At 36.7% G+C, this 21,350-nt stretch overlaps 2 protein-coding genes across 2 annotated transcripts; one reads left to right on the top strand and one right to left on the bottom strand.

Annotated features, from left to right (window-relative positions):
• Positions 1-2,865: 2,865 nt before the first annotated feature.
• LOC125496583 (uncharacterized) lies at positions 2,866-3,882 on the bottom strand. Its single transcript, XM_057394015.1, has 2 exons — positions 3,689-3,882; positions 2,866-3,442 (listed from the first exon to the last, which is right to left on the bottom strand). Exons 1-2 carry the CDS (start codon positions 3,880-3,882, stop codon positions 2,866-2,868), a joined length of 771 nt encoding a protein of 256 aa, XP_057249998.1.
• Positions 3,883-8,074: 4,192 nt separating this feature from the next.
• Positions 8,075-20,325, top strand: LOC104907295 (acyl-CoA-binding domain-containing protein 6). The gene is made up of 14 exons (XM_010696210.4): positions 8,075-8,297; positions 8,591-8,706; positions 10,607-10,684; positions 10,826-10,945; positions 11,025-11,088; positions 11,177-11,238; positions 11,401-11,540; positions 11,624-11,750; positions 16,083-16,197; positions 16,283-16,371; positions 16,527-16,610; positions 19,398-19,697; positions 19,780-19,839; positions 19,961-20,325. The coding sequence occupies exons 1-14, from the start codon at positions 8,081-8,083 to the stop codon at positions 20,114-20,116; spliced, it is 1,728 nt and encodes a 575-aa protein (XP_010694512.2). The 5' UTR covers positions 8,075-8,080; the 3' UTR covers positions 20,117-20,325.
• Positions 20,326-21,350: the final 1,025 nt, after the last annotated feature.

Raw genomic sequence — 21,350 nt, 5'->3', positions numbered from 1 at the left:
CGAGACAGCTGGATAATCTTCCCGAGCGTTGTTGTCAATGGGGGGAGCATTATCTCCTTGCTCCTCAAGGAGGTGAACCTTGCGCATTTCCTCATCTTCCAAGCGCTTCTCCTCATCATGCGCTACATCTTCCGGTTCACCTTTATCCTCCTCCTTATCCGCATCATACTTGTCATCATCAAATGATGATTTATCGGTTACCTCGTCACTTTCTTCCACCACAATCACATCATCTAGGACCATGTTTGAGAATCCTGAAATATTTAAAAAAAGAGTTTAGAAACGCGCAAGATCAAACAAAAACATGAAATAAATTATAAACTCGAAAGATATAACAAGAACATGAAGGACATTAGAAACGCGCATACTTAAACAAAAAAAATGATGCCGTGCACCGCCAAACCACCCCCTGCCACCTGCCACCCACCTGCCACCTGCCACCTGCCACCCCCTGCCACCTGCCCCCTGCACTGAATCCCTCCCCCACCCCCTGTGCACACTGCCCCCTGCAGCTCTCCCCACCCCCGCACTCCCCCCCACTGCACACACCCCTGCCCCCGCCCCTGCCCTCCCTCTGCACCCCTGCACTGCAACACCTCCTGCACACCCCCTGCCCCTTGCACTACAGTAGTACTCCCCCCCCCTATGCACACTGCCCCCTACCCCATCCTGCAGCCCCCACCCGCCTGCACTCCCCCCCCATGTACTGTCACGGCCACACCTACCCCTGCACTGCCCCCCCCCCACTACACGCACCCCCTGCCCTCTACACTGCCCGCACTCTCCCCCCCCCCACTGCACACACACACCCCTTGCACAATCCCCCACCCCCGCTCAAAACTAGAAATAAGCCATAACGAGTTTCATGTACCCAAATCGGTTTCTTACATATATAGTGATCCTAATAAGAACTAAACATGCCATTACATGTGGCTAAAAGTGTACAATTAAAGAATTGGAACATGAAAAGCCGAAATCGGCCCAAAATGACATCCACTTACCCAAAGTGGGTTTCAATACATGTGAAGCTAGTTTAGTTGATTGCAATACATAGAGTGATCCTAATAAGAACTAAACATGCCATTACATGTGGCTAAAAGTGAGAAATTAAAGAATTGGAACATGAAAAGCCAAAATCAGCCCAAAATGACGTCCACTTACTCAAAGTGGGTTTCAATACATGTGAAGCTAGTTTCGTTTTTGCAATACATATAGTGTTCCTAATAAGAACTAAACATGACATTACATGCTACTAAAAGTTAAGTAGCTTACATCTAATGTTAATTCAACGATACATACATACATATTTTCACATATAAACCAATTTACACATATAAACCAATTTAGTAATATATGAAATTAAAGGAAGTTAAGCTAAGTATGAGCGATAACATACCAATATCAAGGTTGTAAATAGGGAAATGGAACTCAACACTCCGTAACTAGCTAGCTTCAATAATCAATAACAAAGTTTAAAGTTCAAATTAGTATAAATTACCAAACTAAACTAAACTAAACTAAACTACAAAAATAACAATCATACTCATCCTACCACAAAGACCTAGTTTTTTTAACCTCTAAATCAAACTAACTACACCAATTTAAAATTATATTAACTCAAATGAATAAAATTTAAACCCTTAAACTATTATACAACCTAATTTCACTAACAATTATTCATAAAATTACAATGAATTATAAATTTATGAGATTACAATAAAATTTATGAAATTTTTAGTTACCTAGCTAGGAAAAGGTGGTAATGTATTTGGTTAGGAAGGGGAGGAGGAGGAATGAAGCTAGGGAGCAGGAGTGGTGGCGCAAAACTAGGGCAGAAGTGGTGGCGCAAAACTAGGGCAGAAGTGGTGGCGCCAAACTAGGGCAGTGGTGGCGCGATAAAAGGGTAGTGGTGGCGAATCTTCACGTGCGCGAATCGCCGAAGTTGGTGGTGGTGGCAAGTTGCCGGCGTGGGCAGTGGTAGTGGCGCAAGTTGTCCGTGCAGTGAGTTTTTTGCTTGGGAGGAAAAAGATTTGTGTTTAGAACAGGCGGGTTTTTTTAAGCAAAGTCATTAGCAGAGGAGTTTCGGATGTGGTCCCCTGAACCGCATCAGGTTAAAAAAAAACCGCATCAGATATTAAATCTGATGTGGTTTTTTGTGGACCGCATCCGCTTTTCTTTGCTAAGTTTCCCTCGCATTTTTTTGTTCATTTTCGGATGCGGTTTTACAAAAATCGCATCCGGTACAAAGTGACATGTAAGGTTTTTTCCACTAGTGTAATTAGCAGCCAAATGACACATACCGCGAATCCGAGTAGCGATTAGAAATGAAATGACATTACTTTTCGACAATTCGTTGTTTTTTAGTTTTCACCCAATTTTTTATTCCATCAACTTGATATTCTCTCTCCACCAAACCCTTGCTATATCTTCATGTTTTTTCAAGATTATTAGTGGATATGCAACATTTCTTGAAAGTATTTGTTGTATTAAATTATTAAACTTCCTTATTCTTGTTAGTTAAGATATATGGAGTTGAATTTTCAACGCCGGTGATGGAGCCTTCCATCCCACCGACATGCTAACCTTCCAGTCACATAGCTTGCACGGAAAAACACGACACAGGATAGGACACGGGGACACGGGGAAACGCAAATTTTAAAACTGAGAAAATGTGAGGGAAACGCAATTTTTTTCTAACAATTTATTTTATACTTTATAATATCAATGAAAATAAAATTCAATATAACAAACAAGTTTAATTTATAATATATAATATTCAAACATGTTCAAAAATAAAGTTAACCAATGCAACTTATAATAAATCCAAATAAAAATAATTAAGTGAGCTTATATTAGCTAAAACCACTAAGTAAAAAATACAGATTCAAGATCCGGTTCATCAAGAGAAAGGTCGGCAAACTCTAGAAAGGCGTTTTCATCGTTCCCATCATCCATGACATCAAATTGATCACCACCTACATCCCACAATTTTGTCTTCCCAGCTGTGTATTCATTTGTGTTCCTTGATAGAAGACGCAGATTAGTGTGAATCTTCACCAAATTTTCAGCTCGTTTTGGATTCAACCTATTTCTCCTAAGTGAGTGAATAAAAGAATATATGCTCCAATTACGTTCACAACATGAAGATGAAGTAGGTTGTCCAAGATATCTGAAGGCCAAAGCTTGAAGCAAACTAGTAGATGAACCAAAGTTAACCCACCATGACATAAGATCCATGTTACCCCTAGTATATAAGTTTTCTCCACCCCTATATACTCCAGACTTGTATGAGAACATGGTATATTCATCCATAGCTCGGGCAAAATCAGCATTGTCAGGAAATAGTCTTCTAAAACAACTTACTCTTCCTTCAGATATTTCTGTGTCTCTATGCGGAGGTACTCTATTTGGATTTTCTTCAAGCCATGCCTCACTATAAAACCTTCAAAAGAATAAAAAAATATAGAAACAATCATTATTCATGTAATATTAAAAAAATGAGTAAATTGATCTAAATATATAAGAAAGAATTTACCTAGGATTTAATGAGTGAGCTAAGCAATTAAGAGGAGTGTTGCTTTTTGTCCAACAAGCTACAATAATGCGATGAACTACTTCAAAAAACTCGGAGTAATCATCATCATCATCATCATGTCAATCCTTCATGAGTATAAATCACAATTTTCACCTTTTCAAGCATAGAGTCCCACATCTCATATACAAATGTAGACTTGGCTTATCGGTATCACAAGCCCTTATCATCTCATAAATGGGTCCAGTGAAGGCAAGAATGTAGTCCACTTTATCCCACCAGCTATCACTCATTACTTTTTCTTTTACAAAAATTGCCTTGCCTTGATCATCCTCTTTGTAACCCCCCATTCTTCACTTATCACCATGGCCTCAAGAGAACGCCTTAGAAGCTTAAACCTCTTTAGCATAACAACCACTGAAGCAAAACGAGTATCAGCCACTGCAATTAATTTCAAAGAAGAAAATCGATTGAACATTGCTAGTCTCATAGAATGATTCATAATGAAGTTTTTACCTGCACTGCATCATCATGAACTTGAGTAATCCAATGAAATTCATCATATGTTTCAATATTCGATTCTATATTTCTTGCAGCACAAATATTTTTCAAAGCAAGGTTTAATGTATGGACAACACATGGGGTCCAGTAGATCCATGGATACTTGATTTCAATAAGTTCACCAGCACCCTTGCAATTGCTAGCATTGTCTGTTATTACCTGAACAACATTCATGGGACCAACTTTCTAATAACTTCTTCCATAAGATCTGCAATGAAGTACTTGTCCTTGACTTCACCAAAACAATTCACACTTATAATGAAAATGGGACCACTCTCACTAGTAGCCATAAAATTAATCAAAGGTCTTTTTGTGGATCACTCCAACCATCAGACACTATTGTAACCCCTTTCTCCCTCCACGTAGCTTTTATTGGTTCCAAAAGCATATCTAGATGTTCTAATTCTTTTTCGAGCAAGGTGGTTCTTAACTTGTTATAGTTTGGAGGAATATAACCACTCAAATTATTGTCTGCAGCAAATTGAAAAGCATTCAAGTAATGTGGGTTTCTTGCCAAATTAAAAGGTAAACCACCAGTGTAAAACATACGAGCAATCTCAGCATCTAGATGATTCCTAGCTTGTACATCATATAGCTTAGTGATTGGATTCTCCTTTCTTTTCTTGGTTTGTACATCACTTGGTTGACCATCATAGTCTCACTATAAGGAGGAACTCCTGGTATAGGTAAGGGTACATAGTTTGGGGCATTGGCTTTCTTTCTTCTCTCAGCCTCTTCATCCAAGTTTGTCATTTGACGCACCATTTCTTTTGTGGTCTTAGTACATTTTCCAATTCCTTTCCCCTTAATTCCAAGCAAATGGGCCCTTACTCTTGTATACGTTCCTTAAAAAACTTACCACAAATATCACAAACAATCCCCACATTACCCCTTTCACTGCCATTTTAGTTTCAGTGTTGACAACATTAGTAACATATTTTTAAAGAGGTTTATCTATATCATCCTTCTTAGATTTGTCATTTGCACTACTAGATTGAGGATTAGACATATCACAAATAGTGAAATAAATCGACAAAAGCTGCAAATTCATAGATAAAAAAACATAAATCATAAATATTTTAAATTACAAATAAATAATTTATCAATTATTAGTTAATTAAAAGTTACATGATCATATAAACTATTTAATTAACTTGCAAAAAAGAATTGTCTTTATTAACTCATGGCTAATTAATTAATATGACGACCTGTGATGTTAATAAAATTGAAAACAAATTGATTAAGTAAAAGTTACATGATATAAAATCTTAGAAATTATCAATACAAAATTATAAAAAAAAAAACTTGCAAAACTAAATAATCACATCCCTATTCATTACTATTTCACAAATATCACAAAAAACAAAAACAAAATCACTATCACTACATGTGGCGTCAAAATCAATTTGGCTACAATACAATAGTCCAAGTCTGCAGGTCTACAATTCATTAATGTGGAATAAAGTACTTTCTACTTTCCTCCTAGACTCAAGCAAAAAAAATTGATAAAAAACTGTGAATCTGACACATGATAAAGATATTTACCTTGTAAAGTATTAAAGTATGTGCTGCTGCGGTAGTGCGGTGGTACTTTTAGTTTTAGAGAGAGAAATAATTGATATACGGTACAGTTAATGAGTTAAATAGGTAGGGTTAGGCTTTTATATCTATTATCTGTCTCAATACACGTTTTTAATAGCCAAATTAAAAAAAAGCCCGAGCTTCGTAGCGCGTGTCCGACACGTTTTCCAGCGTCTTGACACGCGACACGCAAGCTCGGTCAGCGTGTCAGCGCTTCATAGCCAGTCACTAGAGTTATAGTGTAAGGTTGTTCTATCTCTTAAGATTTAGCTCGACCCATAGACCCAAACGATAGGACTAAATTGGGAATTTGTATATGAGTTTATTGTCAAATGAGAAGGTTATGTGCATAATTGAAACTTTGGAGGATGTGGATTTCTGGGTTATACTTATGCATTATGTCAAATGAGGAGAAATGGTATGCCGAACTTCATGTGGAGTTTGATGAGAAATTATTTAGGTACTTGAAGGTCTATTTCTTTGATTTACAGTCTCCTGTTATTCTATTTAAGATAAGCTTCTTATTCAATCTTCATCTGCTGTTTGAAAATATAAGGTAGAAAACCACTATTGAGAGTAGTGGATATTGTTGGGCTGTTGACCGCTATTCTTGTAAGCGCGGTTTACTAACGGGAACCTCTACTATAGTTAGCAAGTACATGCATGCTCATGGTACACCCAAGGGCACTTTTGTAATAAATTTTCAAAATGAGATTTTTTTTTATTCATTTCACTTATCTCTAATCATTTTACTCATTTCTTTGCTCCTCTTCTTTTTCATTATTTCTCTTACTTCCAATTTTCTCTGTACTCCATCGTTTCTCTTACCTCCATATTTCTCTCTCGTCCATTATATTGTTTCTCACCTCCAAATTTCTCTCTCTTCAATTGTTTTTTAACTCCAAAATTTTCTCCTACATTATGTCTCTCTCTCCTTCGAATTTGCAACCTTTATGAAACTTATAAATGACAAAAACAAAAATTGGAGGCTTGAATATCGTCAATGGTGGAAGCATTTCTAGATTTAAGAATCAACATTAGCGTTTTCAAAAAAAATTCATGGGCGGAATATGCAAAATATGATTTAATAATCAACACTAATTTTAGATTTCTCCTACCTTCATTGTTTCTCTTAGCTCAAATTTTCTCTCAGCTCCAATTTTTTTTCTCTCCTTCATGTTTCTCTATCAACATGGTCAATATAATTGATGAACTGTTATATATGATTTGAAAATGTTAAATTTCATCAATGGTAAAAATAACTATTGAACTTTCTGAATTCATCAATGGTGGACTTATTTTCACATTTGAATTCAATATTACAGTGTTAAAATGAACAAAGATTTATGTCATTTGAGAAAATGAGTGAAAAAGTTCGCTCATTTGGGCAAAAGTATTTGCTCTTTTTCTCAAATAATAAAAAGGGATTGCCCATTTGAGAAAGCTTGCTCATGTAGGTCAATGAACAGAAGCAATTGGAAATGAGTAGAATGTTGCTCAATTGGAGAATTTTAAATAAGTAATGAGCCAAAAATAGTTTTAGGTGTAACATAATCATGGTACACTCGAGTTTAATATAAATTTTCTCCTTACTAGCGGTTTTGCCTAACACAATTTAGAAAAACTTACAATGAATGTACATCCTATGTGGACGTTATAGGGAGAATTATTTTTTGTTTTGACGCAAAACGAGGAAAATTTATTTTTCTAGCATTATTTAGGAATTTTTTTTCCAAACACTAGTGAAATTTCACAAAATCAAGGGAGACCTCGTCCAATTTTTTGCCAAGTAATACCTTCCATAGTTGTCACATGCTCATATCTCTATTATATATTCCTTACGTTTCATTTTAATCTACACACTTACACTTTTCACGCATACAAATTCAAAACTCTGAGGACATATATCTTTAGTTTTGTATTTGTAAAAATTATAAAAAGTACATATTAATAAAATACGTGATGAATCTAAAAAGATCCCACATGACTATATTTTCATCCGTGTATAAATTACAAATGATGGTCAAAGTGAAATTTGTGAATTAAAATATCTAAGTGTAACAATTAAAATGAAACGAAGGGAGTATGTGAATTTCTAACCTTTTGTGTCCACCCTTAATTATTTAAATATTTCCAATTATCAACAAATATTACAAAACCAATTCAAATCTCTATTGTATATGAAAACTACCTACTCTAATTAAATAAAAACATTAAAATTACTATATTTATATCTTTGTTATATATTAAGAATTTTATATTTATATGCTTTAGTACACATCGCGTGCATATAAGATTACTTCATCCGTTTCGTTTTAAATGCAACAAATGAATATTTTATATCTCATAAATAATACTCCACTTACAATTATAAAGTGGAGTACCCTTTGTTGCATTTAAAACGGAATGGAGGGAGTAGTACTCTACAACCTTAGGCAGCGAGCACACCTGGGTTTGTTTACCTCATCTCATCAAGCAAGCTCCCGAGTCCCGATTCAACCCCAAACGTCTTCTAAACCCAAACTAAGCATCGCTAAAGCTGCAAAATCAGACATCTTTTCTCTGAACTGGTCAAACAAAACTCATTCCCGACTACGGAAACGGCGGAAAATACTGCCGACAGGTCCTACGTTCTCTGTCGTCGTTGTTTCTTCTTAGATTAGATAGATTGAGAATTAATGGGTTCAATAATGTAGTTTTGCTACTTGAATTTTTGTACTCCACTTTATAATTGAAATTATTTGTTGAAATTGTTGTCCAACACGTGCTTGGAATCTTGAAAGGATGAACTTGTTATAATTGAATACAAATTTGAAGTGCTTTAAATTGCATCTGTTTATATTTTTTTGGGGTATTAGATAAATGCTAGAGTTATTGCTGTATGTGATGAACTGATAATGGGCGATCCTGGAGCAGTTGATATGGACAATGGAGATCAAACAGCTGATGTTGGAACTTGGTTCTCTAGTCTGGTCCATGATCAGTGGGTGAAGCTTCCTATTTCGGGTCATCGACCTCCAGGTCGCTACAAGGTATGATCACGGAACTATATTTTAGGATGAAGATTTATCTGGGTATTTGGTTTCTTTTGTGATACAAGACCTTGTTGGCTTATTGGTCTCAAATAAAAAGATTTTGGGCATGCTTGGAATGAGGCTAATGTCTTAAGAGGGTAAAAGGAGAAAAAATAAAGAGAATGTAAGTGAATAGAAGTTGTGTTAGACGAAAATAGGTATTGATTGTGTAAGGATGGGGGATTATAGCCTTCATTTTGGGAGTAATAATTACCCTCAACCCTCCTAGAGTTATGTAAAACCTTTGATTGAGGGTAATAGTTCTGTTGAAACCCATTAAGTGCACACTTGTGAGTGTCCCACGTTGGAGAAAGAGGAGAGAATAAACCACTTTATAAGATAAGGAGTTACTCCTCCTATCACCAATTGGTTTTAGGATGGAACCTCCTAGCTTGTAAGTGGGCTAAACTCTCCTCCTCCTTATTGGGTTACCCAGACCCATTTTCATATAATCTAAAAATTAACATGGTATCAGAGCGGATGATCTTGGCCCGTTATGAAATGCAAGATGGAAGGTGTTGAAGATCTGTTTGGAGCAAAATAAGCCCAACAGAATTGTAATGGCCCCAAGAAGGGGCCTAGTTGACCTCATGTTGGAAGTCCGGAGAGAACCCAACGAGGATGTTGTGACCTATCCAAATTGCAAGATTAAAGGTGACTCACATGTGAGGGGGAGTGTTAAGAGTAAAACCCACATGTGAGTTAGAAATAATTGTCCCACATTGAAGAATTAGAGAGAGAATGACTAACATATAGATTGGTGGGTTACTCCACCTATCACCAATTGGTTTTAGGATGGAACCCTATCAACCTTGTATGTGGTCACTCTCTCCTCCAACATGGGCTTGTGTGTGGGCCCAATGAAGTTTATCATGGTATCAGAGCCCGGGTTGTGGGTCTCTTCTAAACTGGGCTTCTAATCAAGCAACTGGATAAGGGTTTACCTCGACACGATGTCCAGCCCCTAAGAGGATTATTTCTGATTACCTTTCCAGTTAGCTCTAAATTCTAAAGACACTCACAAGTGAGGGGGTGTGTTGAAACCCATTAAGTGCCCACTTGTGAGTGTCCCACATTGGAGAAAGAGGAGAGAATAAACCACTTTCTAAGATAAGGAGTTACTCCTCCTATCACCAATTGGTTTTAGGATGGAACCTCCTAGCTTGTAAGTGGGCTAAACTCTCCTCCTCCTTATTGGGTTACCCAGGCCCATTTTCATATAATCTAAAAATTAACAAGTTCCCCTTTGATTTCTCTCCTTTCATCATTTACATCATAATACTCCTATATTTATCTTAATTCTTCTTCATTTAATGTCTATTTCCCTCCTTAATGCAATGACTCTAATCCAAGCATGCCCTCATTAGTACTTTTTGAGGTGAATTAAACAAGGAGACTGCGAATCCAATACCCTGCTCATGAGAAAGACTGGGTTTGTGTCAAGATGTACTAGCGATATGCCTTTCATATCTTCATATCTTATTTTGTGGAAAGTTGTGCCATAAAAACATGTCGCAGATATCAGATTTATACTGAATGATGCTTGGAGCAAGAATGTCTAAGCTTTCCGTTTCTTACAAGTAATAGGCAAGATTGACCATCATAGAGAGGCACATTGTTGGTGTGACTCACTTCGTGCCTTATTGACACCTGAAAGTCTGCCTTTTGTATTAGAAGTGAAGTCTCAGTGCTGCTTTTAAATCCACCGAGTACAATAAATTTGCTATTTTAGACAAACGAGCAGCAGCTGCATTAATATGCTGGTGCCCTATTTTGTAAATGGGATTAATCATATAGGCCATAGGGTTCCATCATGGATAGAGAACAGGATATAACCTTTTCATTTTGCATTTATCAGCATGCTGCTGCTGTTGTTGGGGAGCGCCTTTACATTTCCGGTGGTAGTCGTAATGGTCGCCACTTATCAGATATTCAGGTTCTCAGCTGCTTTTATTTTGTAATTGCCTTTATGTTTCGCAAAAGTTTCCTTTTATGTAGCTTATTCTCTCCTTTTGGGAAATGGGCTTTAACATTTATTGTTTTCATGATGTGACTGATGTGCAAATCTGCATTCTAGGTTTTAGATTTCACTCACTGTACGTGGTCATCACTGAAGCTGCCTGCTTGCCCATCTGCAGCTCAATCTGAATACGATAGCTTGGTACAAGTCTTCCCAGCCACCTCAGGTCACCATATGGTAATTGACTCAATCTAAATGAAGCGATCTGCAATTTCCAATGAATTCACACTTTCAAGTTATCTGTCATATATTGCAGATTGTTTGGGGACAAAAACTGCTTATTCTGGATGGGAATTCAAAGTATTCTAGCTATGTAACAGGTTCTTTCATACGTTCAATTTCAGTCATTTGGCTTATTTTTGTTAGTCTTACAAATTTCATTTGATATTATACATATCCATTTTGTAGTGCGATTTTTGGATCCAGAGACGCAACAATGTGGTGTTATGGAGACTATTGGAGAGCTTCCGGTAACCAGATATTATCACTGATGAATGTTTAATATGCGTAGCTCCACTTTTATTGTTTCTTTTGGCAGTAGAAGTTAACGTAAACTTAATTAATATTAACCTGCCTTGTTGCACGAGATCTTGGAGTTTGTCCAGTTATGCTCTATGTGTACTTTTGCTAAGGTTGCTCGCATGGGAGAGTCAGTGGCACTGTCTGGCTCAAAATTGATAATGTTTGGCGGTGAAGATACCCACCGAAAGCTTCTGAACGATGTCCACATTCTTGATCTTGACACAATGACTTGGAAAAAAGTTGCGACTACGTGAGTATCTCTTTACATCTTGTTTTTAATCTATCTGTGTGATCGCATCTGAGCTCTACATCACTTTCTTGTTATTTTGATAGGCAGAACCCCCCTTCTCCACGATATGATCATGCAACTGCTGTACATGCTGAACGTTACTTCCTAATATTTGGTGGCTGTTCTCACTCTACTTGTTTCAATGATTTATATGCACTAGACTTGGATACAGTAAGTATATTCCTTTTAAATAATTTCCGTTTGGAATGAATTTTGATACTGTTTGCTTGTATTCTGAAGTCTCAAGGAGTAAGATGAATTATAAGACTTGGTATTTTGTGACTGTACATAGACTAATGATAATAACAATACAGACCATTGTGGCTACTATCTGACGGGGAACTAGGGACGGCTAGATGTCTGACACTATCATGGAAGTTCACTGTGCTTGTTTATAATGCTAAAATTGATTGCATTTACATGGAAAAATTTAACTTATGTCTGCATTCAATTTCTAATTTTGCTAATGAAAATGTGGCAGTGTTCTTTTTGTTCACTTTTACTGTTTTGGCTGTATGGGTTCCAGATGGTCTAAACAAATTGCCAATTTTTGTTTTTATTCTTTTTTTTTTTTCATATTTTGAATTTACGTTCTCCAAAACCATTAATATTGATATGTACTTCCTCCATCTCTTTTTACGTGCAACATATTCCTTTCAGGTAGTGTTTGGGAACACTAATAATTTATTTCAAATTCATCATTTCAATTCTTAGAATTGAGATTATGACTTTCAATTCCAAATATGGTGTTTGGAAATGTGTAGGAATTTAATTTCCAAAATTCTGAATCCTCCAAATTTGGTAAGCCTTAAATTTCAATTCCAAAATCTCACCTTATCAACAAAAAAAAAAGCATATTGAAAAGAAAAGATTTACAAATCTCGAGATTTATATTGAAACCTTCAGAAAACAACGGCTTTGGCATATACATATGAGAAAAACATCAACTTTCCATCAATTAAAGACATAAAATCTCAGCAACAATTCCATTGCCTTAAAGTGCCTTTGTTCTCTTCTCTCTTTTCCTTCACACTACTCTCTTGCTCATTGAACTCCAATTGGATTTCTCACTATTGATTGATTACTCTTTAAAAATGTTTTCTCCAATTCATAATGTATTGGTGGCGGCGGCGGCGGAGGAGGAGGAGGAGGAGGAGGAGGAGGAGGAGGAATAGTGGTGCTTAGGTGGTGTATATGGCGGCGGCAATTGAACCTGTGGTGCCTTGGTGGTAAATGTGGTGGTGGTCTGGTGTAAGAGAGAGAGAGAGTAGTTGGGTATGAGAGATTAAGTAGAGAGAAAGAACAAATGTACTGTTTTTAGCTTGTTGGAATTTCAAATGAAAAAAAAGGATGTCATTTCTAATTACACTTTCTTGGGCTGTTTTGTATTTCTCTTGAATTTGGTCTAATTCTCATGAAGTTGGTCCATTTTGTCATTTCAAATTATTGGGTTTCGAGACAATGGATTTAACCCGATTCCAGAACTTGAAGTGAAATCCACAAATCTAAACAAGCCATGAGGAAAATGTCATAATACTTGCAACCAAGCTCAAAATGAAAACTATGATATAATAATATGACCCATTCACCCTTTCTAACTAATCATAACAATTAACTATCCAGAACCCCACCCCCTCCTTAGTTCCCACTCTCTCTCCTCACCCCCTCTCAAACCCTTCAAACTCCCAACCCCAACCACCACCCTCAGCGACAGCCCCACCACTTTCCCCCACTTTTCCGGCGGCATTCTCCTCTTTTTTCGGCCATCGACTACAACCAACATGCTAAGCATTAATGGTCGAATTCGCCCAGTAAAGCTCCAAATCTGGAACTTTCATTGTCGAATTTGACCATTAAAGCTCTATGAATGATCTAATGGGTTCTTATTGGTATTTTATCTGTGTCAGTCTCCTCCCCTATCTAAGATCTACTGTAAAATGTTTTTTCTCTCTCTTTTCTTTTTGGATTTTGATTTTGATTTTGATTTATTAAAAAATGTAATGTGGTGGTGGTGGTTGTGGTCGAGTGTTGGTGATCGTTGCTGTGGTCGTGTGGTGATTATTGAGACACGCACACACTATGATGTCAGGTGGTGGTGATGGTGTTGGTGGTTAATGTTTTTTTTTTTTTTTTTTTTTTTTTTTTTTTTTGTGTTGGGTGATGGTTGGGTGTGGGGGGAGTAGACAATGAGGGTAATTTTTTGAGACAAAAATGTAATTGGTGGTGGCAGCAGTGGTGGAGGTGGCATGGTGGCAGTGGTGGAGCTGCTCAGTTTTTGTGTTTATGGTGGTGGTGGTGGTTTGTTTTTGGTAGGGATCAGATTAGGCTTTTGGGATAGGTAATTAACTTTGATTAAGGGACCACATGTCCCTTTCACTTTCTCTCTCCTATTTCTTAAATACTGTGCAAACCCCTTGGTTGCAAGTAAAATAAAACAGAGGAAGTATATTTAATTGTGATTAGAGAAACAAAGTATACAGATGTGAACTGTCAAGGGAATGAGTGTCCAGACCAGGTAAAACTAGTTGTCTTCGGTGAAAACAAAAATTACAATTGACAAAAAGCAATACCTTGTGCTCTCTGAAATTGAGTGTTTCCAAAAGCTGTAGGTAGTAGCCACTCTTTCCCGCAATGAAGCTAATCAGTTGCTTTTTCAAAGTTGTTCGCATGAAATTGTGGGACATCAGAAGATAACTTTCTTTCTAACCAAATAAAGTGCACAATTGTCATATAAGCAGTGAGCCACAGTATCTTTTATTGGTTATTGCAAACCCTGGAGAAGTGTAATATCCATCCAAACCAAACCACTTCCGTCTGAGATAGAGTGCCATGTAATGATGAAAAAGGACGTGTAAGCAAGATTCACTGTTGCGACACCATAGCATATATATGTCAGTGCGATGTAATCAACCTGAATTTCCCTTGCTAGAATATATTATTAGTATTGATCCTATGGAAAGGTTAGCATATGTTCAATATCTCTAACCCTAAGATGAAAATCTTCCTGACAGTAGGAAAAGGGAGTATTGAGGTGGCAAGGTTTAGAAAATACTAATTAAGAGAAAGTTATTGAAGGATCCCCATACAAACACTGGAGTTGCTAGCCTTAATGAATTCCAAAACTTCCATCAAAGATGAGAAACTTCCTATCTTTCATGTCATGGGGTGCCTCGTGTAGGTGTGAATATAAAACAAGACTTAAAGAGAGTATTTCCGAATCCATATCCTTCTAAAGTTTACACATTGATCGTTTTAAGCTTAATCTTGACCACTAGATAAGAAGTAGAGGCCATTTATGAAGCGATCTTTTATGGGCTGGCTGATGAGCATTACACCTATTCAGGACAATCCATGCTTCTCTTAGCGATTGTTATGCCTTTAGGTTCCAAAGGAAATTGCCACAACCACTCAAGATCTAGAGCTACAACCGTGATGACCAACCGTCGAAGCGCTAGCTGTCCCTCAACTTTGGGCCAATACCTTAAATTAGGTCAAAGTTGATATCTCCAAGTATCAGCACCTTTCCTGACTCCTATAATTCTCTCATCAAACTGTTTATCTTGTTTGCAGCAGGAATACATCTTAGAAACAGAGAGGTTGTAGAGAGGCACATAAGATCGTTCCAACGTAAAGTAGCCACCAAGGCAGAAGTGGATTCTCGTCTACCCATCAAAAGTCTTCGTTATCTGCACAATCACTCGCTCCCCTAAAGGATTTTGAGCATGGATTGCCTCCTAGAGGCATCTTATTGTGTTAGCGGCAACACTGAGTTTGACACCATGCCAATGCTGCAAACTCTTTGATAAAACTATGATCAAGACTAATTCCTGCTAAACTAAATCAGGATTCTGGAAAGATTGTTCCTCATTCCCGAACACCAAAATCTACGATACAAAATGATGAGGAGTTGAGGACTTGCTTGAATATATAAAGATCAGCCAGTAGCTGTGCACATGATGTGAATGTGAGACAAGAACCTCCTTCTGTACCTTAAGCCCCTCAATCACCCCCTCTTGCAAAATTAATAGGAAGTATTTTGGTGCCTTTATATTGCATTTAATATTGTGGAGGAACCTTCTTTTTTTTTATCTTTTCTTTCTGGTCTATTGATAGGAGTCTTTTATATTCTCATTGAGAATTAAATGTAGTCAAAGTACTATCTGACTTCTTTTGATTAGGCCCGTAATTTCTTACCTAATACTTCCTTTTTTTTTTATTAATAAGTGACACACAAAGAAAGTGGGGGAATACCAAGGAGTCTAGAGAGAGAAAGTTGGGACCACTTGTTTAACCAATCAAACATGAGTATTGGATAAAGTAAGTAGGTGAAATAATTAAATGATGGCAAAGATGTAATACAGAAGTATTTTTCACTACTTCGAGCTATGTGTCACTTATTATGACAGTTCACTAAAAGGAAAACGTGTCACTTATTAAAAAACGGAGGAAGTACTTGTTTATTGAAATATTGATATAGATTTTGGTCCTTCTTGTTGTGTATAGATGGAGTGGTCTCAACCTGAAACCCGAGGTGATTATGTGTCTCCTCGAGCTGGCCATTCCGGTATTACGGTTAATGGAAACTGGTACATAGTTGGCGGTGGAGACAATAAAAGCGGTGATACATATTATACGTTGCTTTCTTTAATAATAAGTTGATATACATGTTGTATTGTTTTTGATCTTTGCAATTGTTTTCACAGGAGCCCTCGATACACTAGTCTTAGATATGACAAAGCTTGTGTGGTCTGTGGTAACCACCGTAGATCTAAGGCATCCACTTGCCAGCGAGGTCTGCGTTTCTTTGCCCATTTGTTTGGTTTTCATATAGTGGTATACTTGGATGCTGGGATAGTTGGACTACCTCAGTTATAGGAGATCATGTAAATTTTGATTCTGATTTTTTCATGAATGTATTTGGACAGTAACAATAACTTTTGTGAGCAGGGAATTAGCATCTCCTTTGCTCTTATCTATGAGGATCAATATTTGGTTGCTTTTGGTGGATATAATGGAAATTATAACAATGAGGTATGAGCTGATCTTTCAATACTAGACTTTGAAGTCCATTATTAAGTTAATGCTTTGAATTTGTCATTAATAGGATATACATATTCCCTGCCCTTTTCTTCTACTAGCATTTTTTGCACGCTATGCATGCGTGTCATATTAACATTTTTTTCTCAATTAGTTATTCATCAGTGTTACAACAAAATTGATACAACCAGACATTTATAATTATTTTAAATTTTTTTAATTTTTTTTCTTAAATAAATGTTTCGTTTGTTTTTTAGTTATTTGTTCATCATTTATCCAAATATTGTATTTAGAGAAGGAAATATAAAGCTGATGAAAACTTGTATTCAAATAAAGTGGAAGAATTTGTTTATCGGGTTCAATCGTTAAATATTAATAAAGTGGAAGAGTTTGATTTATAAAATAGAGATTACTGAATAATAATCAACATATAGGTTTTAAGATATAGTATAATTATTTATATGAAATTATTTAAGTTTTTATTTTTTCTTCTGACTGTGTCAATCAAGTTATAATGTTAATTTAATTTTTTACCAGAATTTTTCATACATATGTAAGAAGAGGAAATCAATCTCCTTAATTTTATATTTAATTGAAATCTCAAATTCAATTCTATTATTAGCTTGTTCAATATATATGACAAGTAGGGAAAAAAAGACAACTTATGTAATAATGACAATTTAATTCATTAAGGGTATATTAGACTTTTTGCGAGGATACACCATCTTCCTCCCCCTTTCACTTATATAATAGAGATTAAAGCCCTGAGCTTAGTTGTTGATATTTGAGTCTTTACTTGTGTAATCCAGGGGCAGTTACCCTTAAGAATGGTTGATGTAGCATCTAATTCTGTAGACATCTGATGATATATATTTGATCAATACTTCTGGAAACGATATTGTTAATGTAAGTGGAAAATGTGTGACTGACCTAAAATATGCGAAGACCATGTTTGCTCACATGCTAAGATATGGTCAGTGTGCAATGAGTGCACTATACGTAAATCATATCATACATGATACATGTAATCTTTTACAACTTTATTGGCCTCTTTCAATGCTTTCACTCTGGTATCAAGCTATATGAATAGGCTGTATTAGCCTTTGCTACTTCTTGTGCTACTGTAAGCAAAAGATATTAGACTAGAGCAATATGCATTCTGTTGGTAAGTTTGTAGCATTAGGATTCATTTTGGTGATAAAGATATCATTGTTAAGGGGAATCATTTAAGTTTGTGTATTAGAGAGCAAAGGGCATGAAGCACTAAGCATATTGAAATAGAACCATAAAGCCATATTTTGTTATGTTCATGTTATAGCACTTTCCAAAAGTTTTCGACCTTGTACTCAAGGTACAGATGATAACTTCTAATAATGATCTGGAATAGGGACCAAGAAAAGTAATTTCACCTAAAAATCCCTCTGCTATTGTTTTATGATATCTGTAACATTAAAGAGTATAAGAAACCAAGTTTTTACTAAAAAGTAAAAACTTCAGATGAAAATTAGGCAATTTTTTTTATTTTTTATACAGAAATAGAGAAAAAAATTATATATAAAAGCAAAACTCTTTCCCCAACCCACCACCAAGAAAACCACCATCCATGGTAGCTACCATAACACCACCTCATCCTTCTCAGTCCCCTTTTCCAAACCTTTGCTGAACCTCCACCCATAATCACTGAATATCTCTGCCTTCTCACAATTCCCCTCCCTGCCTTCTTGCTCATGCAATCTTTTCCCTGTCTTACCACATCACAAGTGCTACTGCAGAAGCCCCATCTTCCAGCTTTGAGTCAAACCCATGAATCAGTGATCCCAATATTAACAGAACCACCCGATTCGCCAAGGGTAACCCAAGACAGATCCTACATTAAACATCAAATTGAATCAGACAAAACTCATGGCCCTTAAGTTGAATATTTGATCCTACATATTTTTGGCTCAATAGAAGTTGGATTCTCTAAGCATGGCTTCACATCACTGTGATAGGATGGCGAAAGGGGAGATGGGACATCGGCTATAGGGAAAAGGAAGGAAGTAGCTGCGAGGAGTTTGGCTTTTCTGGTTGTAACGGGGTGGTGGTGGTCAGTGGGAGGTGAAGGGGTAGCTGAGGTCGTTGTGTTGTGGCTGTTATGGCATGGGGGTTGTTTTCTTGGTGTTGGGGGTGGGAAAAGATTTATCATCCTAATAAACATTATCTTTTCCTTTTCAATAAAATAATTTTATTTTTTAATGTTAAGGATATTATTTTACAAAAAGATGTTTTTTTTTTTTTTTTTTTTTTTTTTCTGTTCACTTGAAGGTTAGAGAAAACAGAATTCAAAGTGGAACGTTGATTTCTAATATTACATTTTTATTGGCCAACTAATAAATAGCATTAGGCCCTAGGTTTCATGTGTAATTCCCCTATATATGCAGTATACTAAACATTTCAGATATACTCCCTTCGTTCCAGCTCAAAGTTAACATTAGTATGGGAGAAGAGAGAAAAGAAGTGAGTGGGTGGATCATGGATGTGTGTCCCTTAAGAGGAAAGTGGGAAGGAAGAAGTTGTGAAAAATAGAATGTGAACCTACAGCACTTTTCTGTTAAAAGTTTGAGCTGCGAGCCTGAGACTGAGGGAGTGAAACTTAAAGATGGGAGAATTTCTCACTTTAACTGAAACTTCTAAAATCCCTCTCTTTGTAGTCAAATTTTAAAATAGATCATTTTTATGGTTGACAAGAAATTTACTCACTTTCTGTTAATTAGATCTGCTGTTCTTGCCCTTTGATGTTAGGTGCTTGTTATGAGACACAAATTGAAGGAGTCTGCACGTCCTAAGATATACCAGTCACAAGCTGCGGCTGCTGCAGCAGCTTCTGTTGCTGCAGCTTACGCTATTGGTTCAGGGAAGCAGTTGGATTCAATCAAGATGTCAGTATCTGTCGCTGAAGTTCAGGATGGTTTTTCTGATAATGGTAACATCAAAGATGCTAAAAGATTGTTGCAATCGTCACTTGCGCAAGTTAAAGAAGAAAATTCTATGCTCAAGGGAAAGATTGATGAAATCAACAGTAACCATGATGAATTGTCGAAGGTATTTGCTGATGATTATTCTTCTTCTCTGGTACCCATACTGCAGCTTGTAATGATATTGAACGGGCCATGTCCCTTTTTAGGAATTTGCTTCTGTTCAGGGTCAATTGACAGCAGAGAGATCTAGATGCTTTAAGTTGGAGGTACCTACATGTTTTTCCCTTTGGATAATCAAACAATTATTCTCTATCTAATTGACATGATTTATATAGACATACTGTTGATCTTACTGAATCCTTTATGGTTCTGGTAAATGTCTATCAGGCGCAGATAGCAGAACTAGAAGGCATGCTAGAATCGCTCCCTTCCATCGAGGCTCAACTGCAATCACTGAGGAAGGATAAAGTCACCTTTCAGCAGGTTCTAGAGCATGATACAGCTGTCCAGGGACAAGGATCATGGGGTATCTGGCCATGGTAGCTGATTTTTGAATTGGAAAAGAGGGTTGACAGGCTTGACATGCTGTATTTTCGGTGGTTTTTCATTTGGAAATTGTATATCATTCGAGCAGCCAGTGACTATTTGACTGTAAGTGAAATTCAATACCGAATACCCAAGTTCATTATACTTGGCATGCGGGAAATATTCCTGATAAAAGTTGCGAGCATTAGTAATTGTTTTCATATCAATTCCTCCAGTGTCTCCTTGTTGGATGCGAAAAAGTGGAATATAGTGCAATAACTCGCCAATCATCTGTTGCAATACGATTCGTCTTTTATATTATTTTGTAGAGATTTCTGAATTTTTTCCTTGAATAATGCAAAAGTGGGTTTTAATTCCTAAAATATGGCCAAAAAAAAAAAATTAAGCGTACCGTCCACGTAAGACGACACGCGAGATTTTTTTTTTTTGGGCATATTTTGGGAATTAAAACCCACTTTTGCATTATTCAAGGAAAAAATTAAGAGATTTCTTCCCAAAGTATAGTTGCCAGTTGCCACTGTACCTAACCAAGGTGACTTGGTGACATGCTGTATATGGTAGGATTTCTACTTTTTTTTCACCTCAACAAGGTACTGTTCTTGGCTTTGTAGGAATGAAAATTGGTAATAAATGTAATTAACCTATCTGATAGTCGTGGCGTGAGAAAATCATTGTCCTAAAGTTGAACTTGCCCCGTAATAACACACATACTTACAACAATCAACCTTCAGGGATACACGGTTTTTGCGTTTTCGGTGTTGGCAGAAAAACAGATTGAGAACGTTCTATTGTCCAGAATAATAGAGGAGAAAGAAAACAGAGAAGAAGAATAGTTTGTGTGTTTTTGTCTATTAAAGAAACTAAAACGTCAGTATTTATAGAGAGTGGAAACCAGAATGAGATCAGAAGATGGTTAAATTGTGGTAAAAACGGCCGCTTAGTGGCAAGAATCATGGCAGCAGTTATCGCCAGAAATTAGGGAAAACTCAAAACATTAAGAGAGAGAGAGATTAGGAAAAAAAATGGTAACTTAAGACTTGTAAAACCGGACATTAAAAGCTGACAAAACATTGACCCAAAAAGATAGTTAAGTTAAGTTTATTCCCCAAAGCCCAAGGCCCATGGCCTTGGCCCGGTCCGGGCGGCGCGCGCGTGGTAACTCCAATCACCGCATACCCACTAAAAGTCTCATTGCTATACAACTAAAAGGGTAGAGAAAGAGTAATGGTTA

Source organism: Beta vulgaris, chromosome 4 (genome assembly GCF_026745355.1).
Source record: "Beta vulgaris subsp. vulgaris cultivar EL10 chromosome 4, EL10.2, whole genome shotgun sequence".
In the NCBI taxonomy this organism is placed as follows: Eukaryota; Viridiplantae; Streptophyta; class Magnoliopsida; order Caryophyllales; family Amaranthaceae; genus Beta; species Beta vulgaris.
This window is presented reverse-complemented; position numbering and strand designations above follow the sequence as displayed.